The 17,355-nt window shown below is 38.9% G+C and overlaps 1 protein-coding gene across 4 annotated transcripts in view; it reads left to right on the top strand.

Moving 5' to 3' along the window:
- Positions 1–17,355, top strand: part of mcf2l2 (MCF.2 cell line derived transforming sequence-like 2) — a 154,014-nt gene that overhangs the window by 14,484 nt on the left and 122,175 nt on the right. Inside the window, exon 1 of one of the 4 annotated variants that reach the window (XM_067597968.1) lies at positions 3,672–3,863. The exons of the other annotated variants lie outside the window; for them this stretch is intronic. Within the exon in view, the coding sequence (XP_067454069.1) occupies positions 3,848–3,863 (16 nt within the window). The 5' untranslated portion in view covers positions 3,672–3,847. Of the gene's footprint in view, positions 1–3,671; positions 3,864–17,355 lie in introns of those variants that run through there. 4 annotated transcript variants of the gene reach the window in all.

The following is a 17,355-nucleotide window of genomic DNA, read 5'->3' as shown; positions in this document are numbered from 1 at the left end:
CTCACCAATGTGTGCATCCTTAAAGGCCTTCAAGTCAAGTGGTTCAAACAGGAGAAAGTTATTTGATTACAAAGGCCTGCAGTGATGTAATAATCCATGATGTAAAGAAGCCTCCTCCCTGCAGCTGAGTATCATTGTACACAGTCAGTTGTTGATGGTTAAAAAGAAAGCTTTTCAGCATTGATCCTGCTGCAGTGTTCATTCTGAATCCCTACTGGCTGCTGTTCTGTAGCTGACCTCTGACCTCCCTGTGGAGGAGGGAGCCAGCCAAGAAGTTCTCTACATCGAGAGATGCTAGAAGTATTACTGCATCCTTTTATTTTTTGTTGTAATTTTAAGATTTTTAGATGATATTTATGTCTTGACACTATTGCTGTCGTCAACCGTGACACGCTGACGTTCTTAACTTGTGTTATATAACAACTAGGAGTATGAAATCATCTCCATCTCCACCCTCGTCTCCCGCTCTCCCCCACCCTGCAGTGTCTTGTGTTTCTTTTTCTGACGGATTTCAGAAGAATCACCTGACAACACTACTTGGATAATATTGAGTATGTGTCTCCTTCTGGTTTATTACAACTTTTGCCTTATTTTTGTAGCTTTGTAGTGAGTAACATGGGTCAGACCCGGCAGCTGTGTTGGGCCAGGTCCAATTTACAGTATATTCAGTCTGATCAATCAGTAGGGTCCTGTTGTATTGCCACAGTTGTCGGGTATGTCAGTATGTCTAGTTTGGTATGGAATTTTGGCTTTATGGGTCCAAAATTTTGGATCCCTGGAGAACTATAACCAAGCCTAAAATATTTGCTACCAGGCCTCTAGAAAACCATATGATTCTGAATAATAATTCTATAAGTTTATAGGCTTTCATAGCCCATTTGTGCTGTAGTTTAATTTCCTTGGCGCAGTTTGTGCTGCATCTTTCCTCATCACTTCCTGTCATGCCCCCAACCAAATACAGATTTTTTAACCTTTGCTAAAAACTACAATGTCCAGCAGTTCTAGGAAATTACTGAGCCTTTCTTATGTCTTCAGTAGGAACCAATGGGCTTGCGGCTGAGAGCCACAGACATGGTAATGAAGTCAAAAAGTAAAGACGAACACATCCTTTTCCTGTCATGCCCCCAACCAAATACAGATTTTTTAAACAAAAGTAGATTCATTATGGGTAACTAGCTCATCATCACCATCTTGAAGCATTCAGCAGTAGGTACACAAGGACACTTCCTTTAGTGATTAACTACTATGAAATTCAGACCAAAGTAAAGAAAGAAAAGAAAGTTAAGTTCTGGTTTCTGTTAAGTTAGTTGTCATGTTTGTCTGCTTGCTCTCTTGCTGGGTGCTTTAAAACCTGCTGTGTGCTGGTGTTGGATCATAACCTGTTTTGTGTATTCTGCCTCTCTGATGCAGTTCACACCTGAGATGTGCCTTGATAAATCAAAAATAAATGAAGATACACTTCCTGGATGAGACACAATGATCAGGAATAGTTCAACATTTAGTGTGAGATGAAAAGAGTGATAGGCTACCACTTTATGCTAAACTAGGCTAACCATGCTCCAGCTCCTGCTGCGTATTTAACGCACAGACGTGAGATTGGTATCACTATTCTCGGTGCATGCAGGTTAGCTGCTGCTGACAGACAGCAGGTTCTGTGGACACTGAACGCAGTTTGGAACGGATAGAAAGCACTTAGGCTCCCCTTACATCTTGCTTCCTATGTGGATTCCCAGTAAGACGTATTCTTCAGTGCTATTCTTGGACAGTCGGCTAACACTGTCAGTTTCACTTTTACTCACCGTTGAGGCAGCCTGCATTTACGAGATGTAACATGAGAAAAACAATGGTCAGTGCAGTGACAAGAAACAGAAATACACACTCACCGAACAACAGCTGTGTCTGGACTCACGTTGATTGAGCAACTCAAACCACAATACAGGTTGGAGTTTGACTCCATACATACAGTATATTGTCTCTATGGATATTCAATATGTGAGCTGCCTGCTGGTTTCTATATAGATTGCCAATAGATCCTCTGTAGTAGTTTCAGCAGCATGGCTAAATATATAACTTTACAACTGCCTCCAAATAGACTACAGTAAGAAGATTAACTGGAGACTGTGACTCGTGGGAAGATCAGATGGAGAAGGTCTGATTACCTGTGTGTATGTATGGGGGGGGGGGGGGGGGTATTTGTCCTACAAGGAGTCATAATTGACATTTTGGCTACACACATAGATGCACATGGCAACACATGGCACTCAAACAACAAAGCCATGTAGACCAGTGATTTATTGAGGAAAAAGCTCTATTTTTAGCAAGGCGGCCTCTGACGCATGTTTGCTTCAGGAGCATCAGCCTGGCTGGGGTTGCTTCTGGGAGAGGAGGAAGAGGTGGAGGGGAAAAAGGAGGGGGGGAAGGGGGCAGCTGAGAGGTGGGAGGTTTTTCTGTAGCTTCTCAAGAAAAGCTTTGATGATGACACTGGCTTTGGTGGTTTCATGATGGAATGGGAGGAGGGGTGGAGAAGATTCTAGACACGCACAACAACTTTTTAGGAAGAAAGCTGCGACTGTGAGACCACAGTGAAGAGCCAACTGGAACTGATTTTCAATGCTTCCTCATAAACATGATGGAAAATACCTAGAATTGAGGTCTAAAAAAAAAGAGGGAAAAGGGAAAGTGGGAATCAGGTTGTGTGGTTACTCAAAGTAAGAGGAGGCTCTATATTTGAACATCTTTTACAGTTTTTCCCCAGAGTGACATACAGATCTATCAAAGATGCACCAATGATCTGATCTACATATGGTCAGACACATGTAACAACAAAGTATATTTTTAGAAAGGAAACAGCAGGAAATTTAATTTGGAAGGAACTTAAATACATGATGTTCTGAATTCTAAATCGGATTAATCAGTCTGACCGCAATTTTTTCCACAATTGTCCTGCAAATAGGTCAAACTGGAAGAATGCCTTCCAATTTTACCAATCAACTTCGTTTTCCACATTAAAAATGATCCAATGCAGAACTACTTTTAGCATCTAGTTACCATGGAGACTACTGAAACCTTTTGGCAAAGCGTAAATTGAAAACGTCACACAACTTGTAATGCTATCTAGCATATCTGAAAGCATGCTCTATAGACTTTTTCTTTATTCCAATTTATTATTTACCATATATTTTTACTTACTATATAGTAGTTAACGTAGAGTTATAGGAATGTGTTAAATTCTGTGGCTAGCTAACTGAGCAGGCTAACACCTCCAGGTCACAAAGCTGGATGGAGTTGTGTTGCTGCAGTGGGAACTGGAATTCCGAAAATCCTGGCTACAGCCCTGGACAGAGCACAAACGCTTAATTTAAATTAATACAGCTGTGTACAGCAGCCTTGTAATGGCTCACTCTTCACTTTTGTATTTGCTTTCAAAATGATGGGGGAGTAAACAGGGAAGGATGCGGAGGGGAAGGGAAGTCACCTCTGCCTGAGTATTGTTTAGGATATTTGTGGTAAGAACTGAGCCGCTCAGCTGGTCACAAGGCTTGCCAGGAGAGGCTCAGACCCCCGGTCTGACCAAAACACACACACACACACACACACACACACACACACACATTCCCTCTCTCTCTCTCTCTCTCTCTCTCTCTCTCTCTCTCTTACACACAAAGAGGAGGGCTTGTCCGGCAGTAGTGCGGGAGTCCAGACAGCTCTGAGGACTGGACAGTAGTTTCAGCGGACCCCTGTGTGTGTGTGTGTGTTGTGTTATGTTGCTGTGGATGTTGGTGTAGCCGCACGACTCGGCCCCTCCTGTCTGCGTGGATTGTTTCAGAGCAAGAACAGCAGCAGCAGCATGGGATCAGTAATGTGTAAGTGATTATTTTTTACGGTGTTACAAGTGTGTGTAGTGTGTGTGTGGTCGTCATACTTTAAACTTGAAGTTTCAGCACCTGTGTCTGGAAGTTAGGACATGATGTTCTCCTTATATCTCCATATATCTCTGCAGTGATAACTGCAAACGAGTAAATTACCTCATCAACTGTAGGACCCTGGACACAGAATATTTGCTTTTGTTGTTATTTATGCTTCAAGTGTATTTGTGCTGCTGATTTATATGCGGAGCAGCAGGTAAACAGGTAGTAGAGGTTGCACCGCTGCACTTCATCTCAGCAACAATTTACCTTCATATCAAACTTTTTTTCTGATTTTTTTTTTTTTTTTTTTGTGGTTCAGCGTCACAAGTGTTTTCAGCCCTTTTTATTTCATATTTTTTTATTCATGAAATGTTTATAGAAAAATAATAATAAAACAGTTTAGTCTTTAGTTTCTGACACAATTTACAATTCTTCTGAATGGTACTTAAAGATGTTGGTTTCCTGCATTTACATACATTTATATAACAAATAACATTATGATTCAATTAGTGCTTTGCATAATAATGATAGTATAACAAACAAAATTAGAAATGCAATGTAGAGTAAATTGCAGAATTCTTACTGTAATATTAGTATGTACCATATTAATCATGTTCAGTTCCTTGATAGAGACCTGATACTTTATGGTACTTCCATCTTTACATTTTTACTGTATTATTATGACTTCATTAGAGAATGTAGGAGAATATTAACTGTGAATAAAAAACAACATAGATGCATATCTATCGTAAGCCTTGAATAGTGTCTACAGTCTTGTCCTCGTCCGTAAAGCTTCATCGCTGTGATGGTTATAATTGAAAGCGACTCAGATGAGTTTTTCTCGTCTGTATTTTGGCAGCTGGACAGTCAGAGGACACTGTTAGAGAGACTTTAGTGAGTAAATCAAATCGAGGCTGTAAAAGTTGCACCCCTGAATATACAGTATTGAAAATACTGACGGATCTCTCGTTGACAGCTATGTTGAGCTCCACCTCAGTTTGATGTTTATTAAGCTGACAACAGATGCTTTATGCTCATGCTTCTTCTTTGGGTAGAAATGGTTTTTGCTTTGGTGTTTTTTTTTATTTGGCTATGTTAACAACATCAGTAATATAATTATATACTATGTAACAAAATTGGATCCAGAAGCATGTAATTCCAAGCAGTCTTGGGTTCTTTGAAACAAAATGCAATGACATGATATGCTGTTTTTAGTTTTTGCTTGATTTTGTAGCGTCTGGTCTGCTGTAAAGCACCGCTGTACTGTATGAAACAGCAGGAGCTTTAGGAGAATCTCTGTGTCATGACTTTTTAAATTTAGTTTATTTGACTTTATGAGAAGACAGAAACTAAATCACACATAACTACATACATATCAAGGATGAGTCCAAGACTTATTTCCATTGCTGTCCTTCAGACACGATATGTGACTGCACTATAGGTACAATTCAAGTGGGTACTTGAGTTTAAATGGATCGTTGTCAGTTTTTCCAGTCATTAAGGGTCATTAAAGGTCCAGTCATTAAAGGTCTTTTAAAGTATTCCCCATTGAAATTTAACAACCGCTAATAAATCCTACACAACTATGTATCTGCTGTATGAGTGTCTAGTAATTTCTTTTTCTTTTTCTTTTTCTTTTTTGGTCACTGGATGCAGAACTCCACAACAAGCTGAACATCACAAACATGTTTACCATATTATTTCTTTAGAAGTTTAAATGGCAAACGTGTTGGTTGCTGATTTTTTATACATCCAGCAGAATGCTAGAACTTCATCCTTAATTTGATTTGTGTTGCCCGTCACCTTATGAATGGAACTCTAAATATTCACTCTGTTTTAATCTTCATCAAATATATCTGTCTCTTTAACTGCTAAATGGATTATATTCTGACCACCAGTTTCAATTATTTCAACTTCATTTCTGACAAATCACGTTTTGTCCATGATTTTTGCGAATGGCCATGAATACTACACACTACAGCAGCCTCGGCTGCTGTTGCTATGGAGAAGAAGTCATGGGCACAAATCAAAGTGTAATGAATCAAAAAGCTTCGTTGCTGTCAAGTTGTAAGCAAAAGCGTACGTAGTTGCTAAATTCACTAAAAGTGACCTAGAAAATTAAAAGTAAATTGAGTCACTCTGTCGATTGTAAAACCAGTTTTCTCAACACTGTAATCTTTAGCTTCTGCTCGCCATTAGCTGTGCACATGTCGAATTTTAAGCTCGGTGACTGGCTGTTTCTTGCTGAAATGCACCCTGGGACCTGCACTTAACTTTCATGTTGATCCAAGCAGTAGAAATACTCAAACTACACAACATAATGTTGTCAGTGGGAAAAATGAATGAGGTTTTCACTTCCAGAACTTGGGGCGCCCAGAATAGCTCCTCCCACTTCGCAACTCTGTTGGAATGAGTTTGATGAGAGCGCTGTGACTGAACCAAAACAGTAAAGTAGTGTTGTGAAACCAAAACAAGTCTACAGAGATCCACAGAGCTGAGTGTAACTGCAGATTTGGGTGTTTTTTTCTCTGTGAGTTTGTCACTATGAGTCACACCTTTCACATTACACTTGATTCATATTTGATCCATTGATAATATAAAAATAATGACCAGAACAGCTTTCAAAACTGAGAAGAGTTGACTTTAACTACATGTACAGTTACATTTTTCTCATAAGCCATGTAAAATTACCTCTTTTTTTCAAGGAAACTTCCTAAGAAATGATTTAGAAATGACTGAATCCATAAAATAAAGCATTGGCATTCATTCATTTCTGTAATTACATTAGCACTCAATGATAACACCTTGTAAAAAGAGCTTTTTTGAAATGAGCTTCCATGTTTAGCTTCTCAAAAACATGTGATTTCCTATCACTTGGCCTCCATCAGGAATCTTGACCTAAAGGCTGGAAAATGCATCAGAGCGTATACACTTAAAATAACACTCTGGCAGTGAGATAGAGGTGAAATGAGCCACCTGTGTGTGGAGTCACTCCCTCACAGCAGGTTGTTGTCATTTGTGTTTGCAGTGGTAGTCAGGGGGGCGGGCAGATGCAAATGTCCTGTAATAGGCTTTGCTTTCTAATGTAGGGATTATGCTGGAGAGATAGATGGATAGAAAGAAGCAGGCAGGTTAGAGGCACCTCGCTGGCTCCACAGGGATATATTCAGGAACAACTCCAGTAGTGTTGCCGGAGGGGAGAGAAACTGTGCTTGTGTGAGTGTGTAACAGACAACAGAGGCATCAAGAAAACATGGATTATTGTCTGGAGAGCCATTGGGCAGGCTTGATGGGCAGATACAGTGGATAGAAACACACACACACACTCACCCCAGGTAAGGCTAGGTCAAGTTATGACCGGAGATGGACGCTGTAGGCAGGCTGCGATGCCAGACTCTACCTACCCGCTGTCCAAGCTGTGGTAAATATGGACGAGCCTATTCCACCGTGCGGATCTCCACCGCTGAAATGGAGTCTTACTACCACTTCCTGGGGGTGTGTCAGGAGACTGACTCAACCATACTGACAAGTATGTCCACCCATCCCTCCATCCCTCCATTCTTTTGTGTTGTTTAGTGTCTGTGTGTGTGTTCACGGCACTAGATGTTTTTGCAGTTGTATCACAAATCTCTTCCAAATCAGCAAATATGTGCAATGACCTGGCTTAAAAAAACTGGTGGCACAGTTAGTTGTGGTGTTGGTCATAATGTTATGCTGTAGTTATGCCTCTTGTCTAGCTTTGAGGCCCTGTCCTGTAGTTGAGGCCTTGTGTCCTTTATTACCCGAGTAGACATTTCTGTTTACGTAAATTAGCATATACAGTATTCCAGTCTGGGGCTACAGGTTAGTTTCTGCACAGTATAATGAAGCTGCTGTGTGCTGTCTGATGTGAACTGCCCTTAATGGGTACTTGAAGGTATCAGCTGCATACCAGATTTATACTTCGAACTTAAGTCACACCTGATAGTTCAGTTGGACTTGACTGACCTGAGATTTGAGATGTAAAAGCATAAACTTTTAATTATCAAGTTGTGACCTGGTTAAATGTTGGAACAATTGATGCTAAAGTGTTTTGCAGGTATAATGTTACCATTTTAGTTTAGTGTGTTAGCACGCTAACATTTTTTTTGATAGCTCTGAATACAAAGTACAGTGTAGGCTGATGGGAGTGCAGGTATTGGATCATAAACCAAATTATTGGACATATTAAAATTGTGAGCTGATGCATAAAGTAAAAAGCTATGAGATTTCTGTTTTGAACTCTGATGGATACCATTAAGGTGAATGTTTAATGGAATGTTTGGAAAGCTTAAACAGGGTTTTACAAAATGTCCTTAATCAAGTGAGATAAACTGAAAAAGCAGATTTATTATTTGGTACTTTGGTAGTTTCATGTTGTGCCAACACAACAGTTTATATGTGTTTTTCTCTAAAGCCATAAATTCTAACCATTTAGTAAGACAACTCCAGCTTCCAAAAACTCAACCAAAACAAGAGTCAAAGCCAGTTTTCTTTTGCTTCTGAGCAGTTTGGTTTGCTTTTAATAGTTAGTAGTGGTGACCAATTCTTACTGAAATACAAATGAAATAGAAAGTTCGAAACAAACACAAAGATACACAATGCCTCTCAGAAGATGGTGTGTGGGTCGACTTTATTGCTACAAATATACAAAGTCAGCCAGTGCAACATAAACACAATACTGCCTGAGGATTTATTTAAGAGCTGTTGTGTGTCAAGTAAAACTGAATTTACCACAAGCCACGATGTGTGTACAGAATCCATTGTTTTGAATATGGAATGTGTATGAAACACACATAAATAATTTATTATTAACCCTTAGAGAGGGATGTGAAAATGCTGGCCCATTTGTCACCAGCGCACAGCAGTGGTAGACAAAATAGAAATGCAGTAAACAACTGCAGATAGAGGAAAACAACAAATACAGCACAGCCTTTGGGATATTACAAAATAATCTGAATTCCAGCTCCATTTTCTGTTTTTTTTTTCCAAACTTTTCAACCTCATCTCAGTCTTCAACAACAGATGGAATTGCTCAGTTGTTATGGCGATCGTTCAGGTGTCATCACGTCACTTACAGTATATATAGAACTTTGATCACGTATGATATGAGGCGGTTGTACCCGTTTCCGTTCAAAGATGGTCTCTGGTGTTTGATGTGAGTATCCACCTTAATCTTTCACTGGCTGTCCATGACCTTTGACCCCTTCCCAGTCAATAGTGTGAGCAGTGATCTTTGACTGCTTACCAGATGTCAGCTGTGTGAGGCCAATCTGTTCAAAATGTTCAAAGTACAAGTTGCAGCAGCTACTTCATTTGAAGTGTCGTTTGTGTGAAAGAAATTCTCTGACTTTGATGAACTTTATTATTCCTGAGAGACTTTGGTTTGTGGTGTGGGCACAAAACTGAACATATAATATAAAATGAAGTCAAAGACATAGTCCACACATAGATGATCCAAGTTGAGGTTGGTTCTGTCTTGCCAGCTGTGTTGGCTCTTGAGTTAAGATTATGTTCTCATGCTCTACCTTTGTGATGCTCTTCATGTGTGTTTTTTTGAGGCGTTCATTTGTGTTTTTACTGTATGGGTTGCATGTCGTTTTGCTCCATAAATACAGTACGTGCAAGAATGTGTTCTACTGATGTTTATGATACTGTGGCCTGTTTAGTTCCTGACCCACGGTTTACAGATTCAGACAAAAGAGGAAGCAGGCTGTCAGAGTTACTGGAGACTTCATGGATCAGAGGTCAAAACTCCAAAGGAGTCTGGGAGTTAGGGTTCAAGACATAAGAAAGTATGAATAAGATGAATGTTTTCCAGACGTAATGTTTAGACTCTAGAGCTTTAATTGTAACTGCCTGCAGAGTAATATTTTTCAATTCCTGGAAGCTTTAAAATGTGCTGTTGTGATCACTCTTTGCCCCGTACTAACATGTCTTTGTTGGGGTACATGGAAAAAAAAGGGGGGGGAGTTTGGAGAAGCAGCAGGCAATCTGTTATTCATTTCAAACTCCCTGGGACACCAAAAGCAGCTAGTAGCAGATGTTATTCAGGTGAAGCTGACATCCAGGCAGTTGCAAGTGATGCTGAATTCCATAGAGGGAGAATAATGACGGAATTCAGAGGAAAGAGGATCAAAATAAGCTTTTTCCTTCAAGTGGAATAAAGGGGATATTACCAAAATCATGACTCATGTTAGATAACCCTGGTTTACTTGATACCAGGTTCACGGATGCTAGACAGAATAGAGAACGCCTCCCTCAATCATAAATCAAACATTTCCATTCAGTTGTCATTTTTAACAGATAATGCAATATACTATATAACAATTAGATCAACGGCCTGTCACACAAACACATTGTTCTAACAAGAGAATAAGCAGATATGACGCATTGAAAAAAACATTCAAATAAGCAAACATCAACCACAACCACTGTGATAAATATGAGTAAGTGAGTTAGTCAGGCTTTATTTATTCATAAAGTGTCATTGAGATAAAGATTTCTTTTGGAAGAGTGACCTGAGAAAGAAATTGAATTTGAAAGACAAAATTAAAGGACCAAACAACCAAATTAAAGGATATAGCTGGTGATATTCTGCATTTTTTTACATGCTGCTGCTAGAAAAACACTCACCAGAGCACCAAATGTGGATTAATCCATAACTGAAAATAGTCTCCACCATATGAAATGATTCAGCCTTTTTTTAAAAGGGCGTTTTACATTAAACACCCTTTTGGGGCTCAGTGTTACAGACAGGGTCACAGTAGGTACACTTCCATCCACCTGAGTGGAAAAAAAAAAATCTCCAAATATCACACCCTGTTGGTGCCCAATGGTTTAATGCCCCCCCCCCAACTGGACCAACAGCTGTTTATCTTGATGACCCAACTCCTAATATTCCTATAATGCTAGTGGAAGGAAGCGTGCATTCATTTGAAAAATTCATACAGTATGATATGAGAGTTTTCCATATTGGTTTGTTTAAGCAGTTTGGGAGAAAAAACACTAAATAAACTTTAATAGCCTTTTTATACAGGAGATGTGTATGAGGTCTATCATATGAGCCCTTACAATGTATTCATATGTCATGTAGCAAACACAGTCTGCAGTGTAGGTCCACTTTTCTCACTTATATTGGATCTATTCGGTTCCATCCGTTCCCTCGTCACACCCCTTCTGCTGCAGTCAGGTCATTCGGGATGGAAGGAAATTTATGGGAAAAATTTATATATATATATTTTTATTATGTCATCGCACAACTCAAGACGGCGATTTCAAGTAATATGGAACACAGTTACAGTTTTTGGTGTGGAAAAAGTAGTGTTCACAACCAATGAAATCAATGAAGAATGCATTGTCACAAAGCTGAAAACAAGGAAAAGTTGATATTTTAGATGCTATATAACTACAACTATAACATATGTAATATAACACTAACGCACTCTGGATTCTAAGCAGCTTGTTATTAGTGTATGCTAAAGTTTTAGCATGGATTTCTGCAGCCAGTGATTTACTGGAGACAAACAGATGTGTTTGGTGTGTGTCTTCTCATTACCATTGAGTTATGTGTGACCATCGAGTTCAAGACCAGGCACGCTTAGATTTACGGTGACAACAACAAGCGCGACTACACACACACACATATACACACGTACACATAAAGATAATGACATTCATTTGTGCAGCGTCTGTACTGAGTCAACACTTGCGTTCAGTGTTGAGACAGTGTCAGACCCGTGCCTGTTTGTCAGTCGTACATGTTTCATGAAGTGATAATGATATTCATTGGAACAGTGTGTGTTTGTGTGTGTGTGTGTGTGTGTGTGTGTGAGAGAGAGCCCTGTTATCAGCGGATCCTGTCATTAGACATCCTCTGATTGTCTTCTCGCACTGACGCCTTCTTCCTGAGAACTAATAGGAAACCCCCGTCCCTGGACCTTGAGGAACGACCACCCAAAAATAACACAAGCTCTTTACAATATGTGTGAGCGGTTGTGTGTGAAGAATGACCATTTTCTGTCACTCTTTTTATTTTATATTTGAGACAACAAAGAATATATATGTAGAGAGAGTTACATTTATCTTCAATTATGTCTTCTCATAGTGCAGTATATTTATAACATACCCGGAGGAACAATTCAATCACTGGAATGAAATAAGAATATCAGTCATATCCACAGTAGTTGACACACAGAACAAAGGATGAGCCTCAGCTGGAGAGAGAGAGAGAGAGAGAGAGCTTTAAAGTGACTCATGGTTTGCCTCCATCAAAGAGACAGACAGAGGTTGATGTTTTTTTTTATGTAAAGTAGGCCAAGCATTTTCTGCACCGCCATCCTCCTCTGGCCAGCACGATCTACGAACATGTGAGAGTCAGTCAGTCGGCAGAAACAGCTTTTACCGTTCACACAACAAAGTCACATTTAGAATGTGAGATCAATGCATAGATACGTCTCATTATTTGCTTCCTATCAATCCTAAAGATCACAGTATGATCACGATATTGTTGCTGGGTTGCGAGAGTCATGACAAACATGTCTGATTACACTGACTTGAGGAACATTAAAGAAAAAAAAAATCATGGGATTGATGTATGTGTGTATGTGTGTGTGTGTGAGTGTGTGTGTGTCCCTGCTGTCCTTCTCAGAGCAGGTCATGAGATGCTCAGGCCCTGCAGGCTCAGGGTGTGTTCGTCACATGTTGACTTGTACCAGCAGTAGACTGCAGGCCTGCTGAGAAGAAAGTTTTCGCTTTTTTTATTACTCAACTAAAATCCTGAAGTCCTGTCAGAGGAAAGAACAGCTTAACAGTACGACCAACATTTGGACTTCAGGAAGTAAAAGAGAAATATTCCCAGATGGAGGGCATGATGGGACTGCAGTGATGAGGAGGCAACTCATTGTGGCTTAATATGGCTTAATGAGTGATAAACTTGGAAAGATTAATAAATGATGTTTCGTTTAGGCAGCAGGGGGGTGTGATTGTGTACTAAACATTTTGAGTTATTATAACAGTATGATGAGCAAGAAATGTACAAAAAAATCCTTAAAAACTATAAGAGTAATAGGAAAATATATGCTCTAATATCTGCTTTAAACTATATTCATTCATTCATAGTGCCACTAAATCAGACTTAATGACAAAAAGCAATAATATGAATAGAAAGTGTAACAAGGTTAAATAAATAAATGAAAATGTTGTTTCATGCAGGAATATTTTCAGTTATATCCTCAAAGTTGTTTTTATTCTTTCAGAATCCTTATTCTCAGCCACGATTTCCAATCAGAGAGATAGAAATACATTTACACATCTCTTTACAAGTCTCTTTGTCTAATATAGTAAAAAAACAAGACGAAAAACATGTCAGAAATCAATTATAATCATAGCAATAATTTTGATCGTGGGATGAGTTGGTGTGAATTCCTCCTGTGTTAATCAGTCTGTCCACCCTGTGAGCTGGTCTGCTTCACATTCAGGCTAAAGCACATTATCTTTCTGTCTCTGTCTCCCTACTTGTACAGTAGTAGTTTTCCTCTGTGCTGTCCACTCTAATCCACGCAGCACATCCATTTACTGACCTCTGTGAGTGTCTATTTATGGATGACAGATAGTGTTTGCGATGTGAACTTCTCACCTCTGCTGTGAACTGAGAGTGCCTCAGGTCACATGACAGACCAGAGAAGGTGACTACAGAGATGACTAGACTTTCTTGTCTCATCATTTAATCGTCATTTTGTTCAGTATAGTAGCAAAGCTACTAGTTTGACTACATTTCCCAGTAGCCAGCAGGTACTGTAGCTACTTTCAAGGTTCTGTTTTTAATGTTTCCACTACGTAGTGAGTATCACGACCAAACACTACAAAGAAGAAAGACTGATTGAAATCTGGTTCTATCACCTGTGCAGATTCTGAACCTTCCCTGGTTAATTTGTTTTTTAACACCAACAACAACAAAAAAAGCGATGAAGAAATGTACTGGGCAGGAGGTTTTACAGTTCGAAAATCAATTTGTCACTGTTGTGTTTTGACATTTCTGTACTTTCTCTCATTTATCGGCTGACTTACTGTACGTATATATGCTGATACCAATATATCTGCGATGAACTGATAGGCCAATAAATCAGTTTGGGTTCTAGTGTGGAACAGTGAGAGTGGGACCGACTCCTGACCTGTCCTGAAGGAGCTTCATTCTGTCAAACTGCACAACTACAAGAACCAAAAAATAGCTGTATACTACTTTAAAGAGCCACATCTCCTAACACACATACAGCCTTTGATTAGTTTAATGAGTTGAACTTGATAGAGAGTGAAAGCATGCTGACAGAAAGGGCAGACAGGTGAAAACTAAAATTTGACTAATCTAGTTCCATGCAGTGAAGTGTATGTAAGTTCAGTGCAGACTGAAGTCTCCAAAAACTGGACTAATTTATTTTGTGTTGTAAAAAATGACACTACAATATACTGTAGTGTCATTTGTTTATTATATGAACAGTAGAAGGTTCTTGATAGCTTGTAGCTTCAGGAATATAGTTTCAAAGTGGCTTCCCCATCACTGTCTGTGTAAAACATGTTTGATTTGATTTGATTTATTGACTGGGACAGTGTGCAGTTTTACACATTAAAGACGCACTGCACTGGGGTTAGCTCGAAGCTAATTTGCATCCGTAGTCCCCGACAATCAAAACATACAACAGCACAACAACAACAGTACAAAGCACAAAAAAACAAAAAAAAACCCAACACAACAGCACATCACATACACCCACAATGTCAATTAGAAATAAATAAGGTAAACTAGACTCAGTGGTCACACAGCTGATTGTCAGGTCTGTTTCACTATTGAGCTGAGAATCCACCAATAATGTAGCATGTATGATAAATGATAGAACTGTGGTTAAACTAGTATCCAAATATACAGTCTTAATAACATTTTAACCACACCATACATAAGTAATTTCCATGGCCATGATACCAAAACACCAGTGTGAACATCCAGGTGAAGCAGCATATATGTGGCCTTTTGGTTAACAATGCCCATATGTGTAGCGTGCCACAGAGCGATCATCAGCCCTGTGGTTTAGCACTGGACCAGCCTTCAGATAGGGACTCAGTGTCTCAGTGTAATCTCCTCTGTTATGTAAGCTTTTTAACACAGACTCTATTGTGAGTGTGTGGGAGGTCTGCTGCTAAGTGGATACAGCAAGGTAGACTGAGACACTGCAGTCCATACCCAACTGACACACACACACACACACACACACACACACATATACATACAGCAATATACCGTTCATACTTGAGTACTGTGTTATTGAGCTGGCACATGTTAAACCATATAGAGGCATTCATACAGTACTTCTAAATTCACTGTGTTTTTTAAAATGGCAAGTTTTCTGTTTCTTGAAGAAGAAGATTTTTTATGAACCTACAAAACAGTCAAATTTAAAAGCAGAAATCTGTGTTTCCATCCTCCTCCTGTTTGATACTGCTGACAGTGTACACATGCGCTCTGTTATCAATCTGCCATGTAAACACAGCCTCTCATTATCCTATTACAGTGTTGTATTGCCACATCGCTCAGTAAAGTTGTGTTAAAAGCAACATCCGACAGCAGTATAGTTTGTATCGTGTTGTTTTATTTTGTATTATTTTCATTTGATTGCAATAACCTCCCTCCCTTTAAATATGTCTTACATGATCCACCTGCCAGCTGCTTGTGCTGAGACTAAATAGAAACTGTAAAGTTGCAGGCTGAAAGGCACTAAAATGCTTTGTGGATTTGAGGGTAACTGCAGAGTCAAGCAATAATTCTTTGTGGGTTCATTGCTATTTACATTATACAGTCATAGTTATTCGATCATGATTAGTTCAGCTTTAAATGTATGCATAATCCCTCCAGTCACATTGTAAGCACCTGTGGATAAGCAAACCAATCCAAAGTCCATTTGTTTTATATCACAGCACCTAGGAGTGTATTTTTGTTATTTTCTAAATTGTACACTACGGAGGCAATTTAGTTTGTGTTGAGTTTTATTCTGTATTTCTATTGTATTTTATTGCAATAATACTCTTTTAAATGTTGCTTACATAATGCTGCTGTGGTACACTTTTGAATTTCATTGTAATTTAGCACAAGTATAAATTTGCAGTGATGCAGTGTTTCCATACAAATATTAGTTTTGTATAAAAAAAGAAAAGAAAAGTGGCCATGCAGTTGAATTGAAAAGTCAGAACGATGCATTCATGTGCAATTGCAGAAGTTGGAAAGATGACTGTCTTCCCCAATGAGCTTGTGAATGCAAAGCAAAAAGATCATATACATCAATAAGATTCATGTTCATACAGAATTTATCTGCAAAATATGAAAAGCCCTACACACTAATGATCTGCCCACACAAGTGTTCTCACTTATTTTGCTAATTAGACTCTTTATTCTAACCCTCCTATTAGTTTTCTTTCTTCTTTCATTTGTTTGAGTGGGAGAAGTTACACCTTTTAGCATGGCTCCACCCAGCTTCAACCTAAGCAGAAGTCTCATCAGTTGGAATAAGCAGGAACACCTGTGTGGGTGTTCAGGGCCTTTAGCATTCAATGCATTTCATATGTTTTCCTGTGATATCCAAACCTGCAAGCAGAATTGATGTTTTACGGTTATGTCTAGGTAACTTAAAGCACTTTGTTAAGGTAAGGAAAAGATAGTAGTCTTGGGTAAATATTGAAAAAAAATCTATCCTGACGTGATACATGGGACAAGATAAGTTTTTGTTTTAGTTGCGTGAACCTAACAATGTGTGGGAAGCAGGATATGAGACCACTTTGTACATCCAACCATTCACACTGACCCCATTCCTACAGCGTATGTGCCATAAGGATGTCACACTTCCTTTATTGGAAAAAGAAAATGTTTCCAGTGAACATACAGTTTTCCAGGTAGAAGTTACATTTCCTTCAAAACATATTTTGCAAAGCAAGTTAGTGGTGTATGAGCATAAGCTGTAATACTGTTGTGTATCTACTAGGGGTTAGGGTTAGAGTTCCTTCGTAAGGTAGTTTACACTTATTGTAACACTTTAATTTTCTAAAATTAAAAGCGTAATAAAAGCAAAAAAAACAGGATTTGTAAGCCTCTTTCCACTTTTATTCGCATACAAAAACAAATACAAATAATTTTGCTGCCTCAACAAATACAGATACAAATACAAATGCTGGACTTTCTGCACATCCCTAATATCTACCTGTGGGAAACATGGTCTAGCATTGTGACAATCTGATGTTTCTAGATAAACCTCAGTTTCATGTGGATGTATTAATGTGTGTTTGATGAAAGAATTGACCGCAAGTCATGCTTTTTCGCTTCCTTCGGTCAAAGTTCTTGTTTTAGAAGCTCATGTACAATGGGAGAGAATAATGAAGAATCTCACACACA

Source organism: Thunnus thynnus, chromosome 8, assembly GCF_963924715.1.
Source record: "Thunnus thynnus chromosome 8, fThuThy2.1, whole genome shotgun sequence".
Taxonomy (NCBI): Eukaryota; Metazoa; Chordata; class Actinopteri; order Scombriformes; family Scombridae; genus Thunnus; species Thunnus thynnus.
Note: the sequence above shows the minus strand (reverse complement) of the source record. Positions and strands in the feature narration are given on the sequence as shown.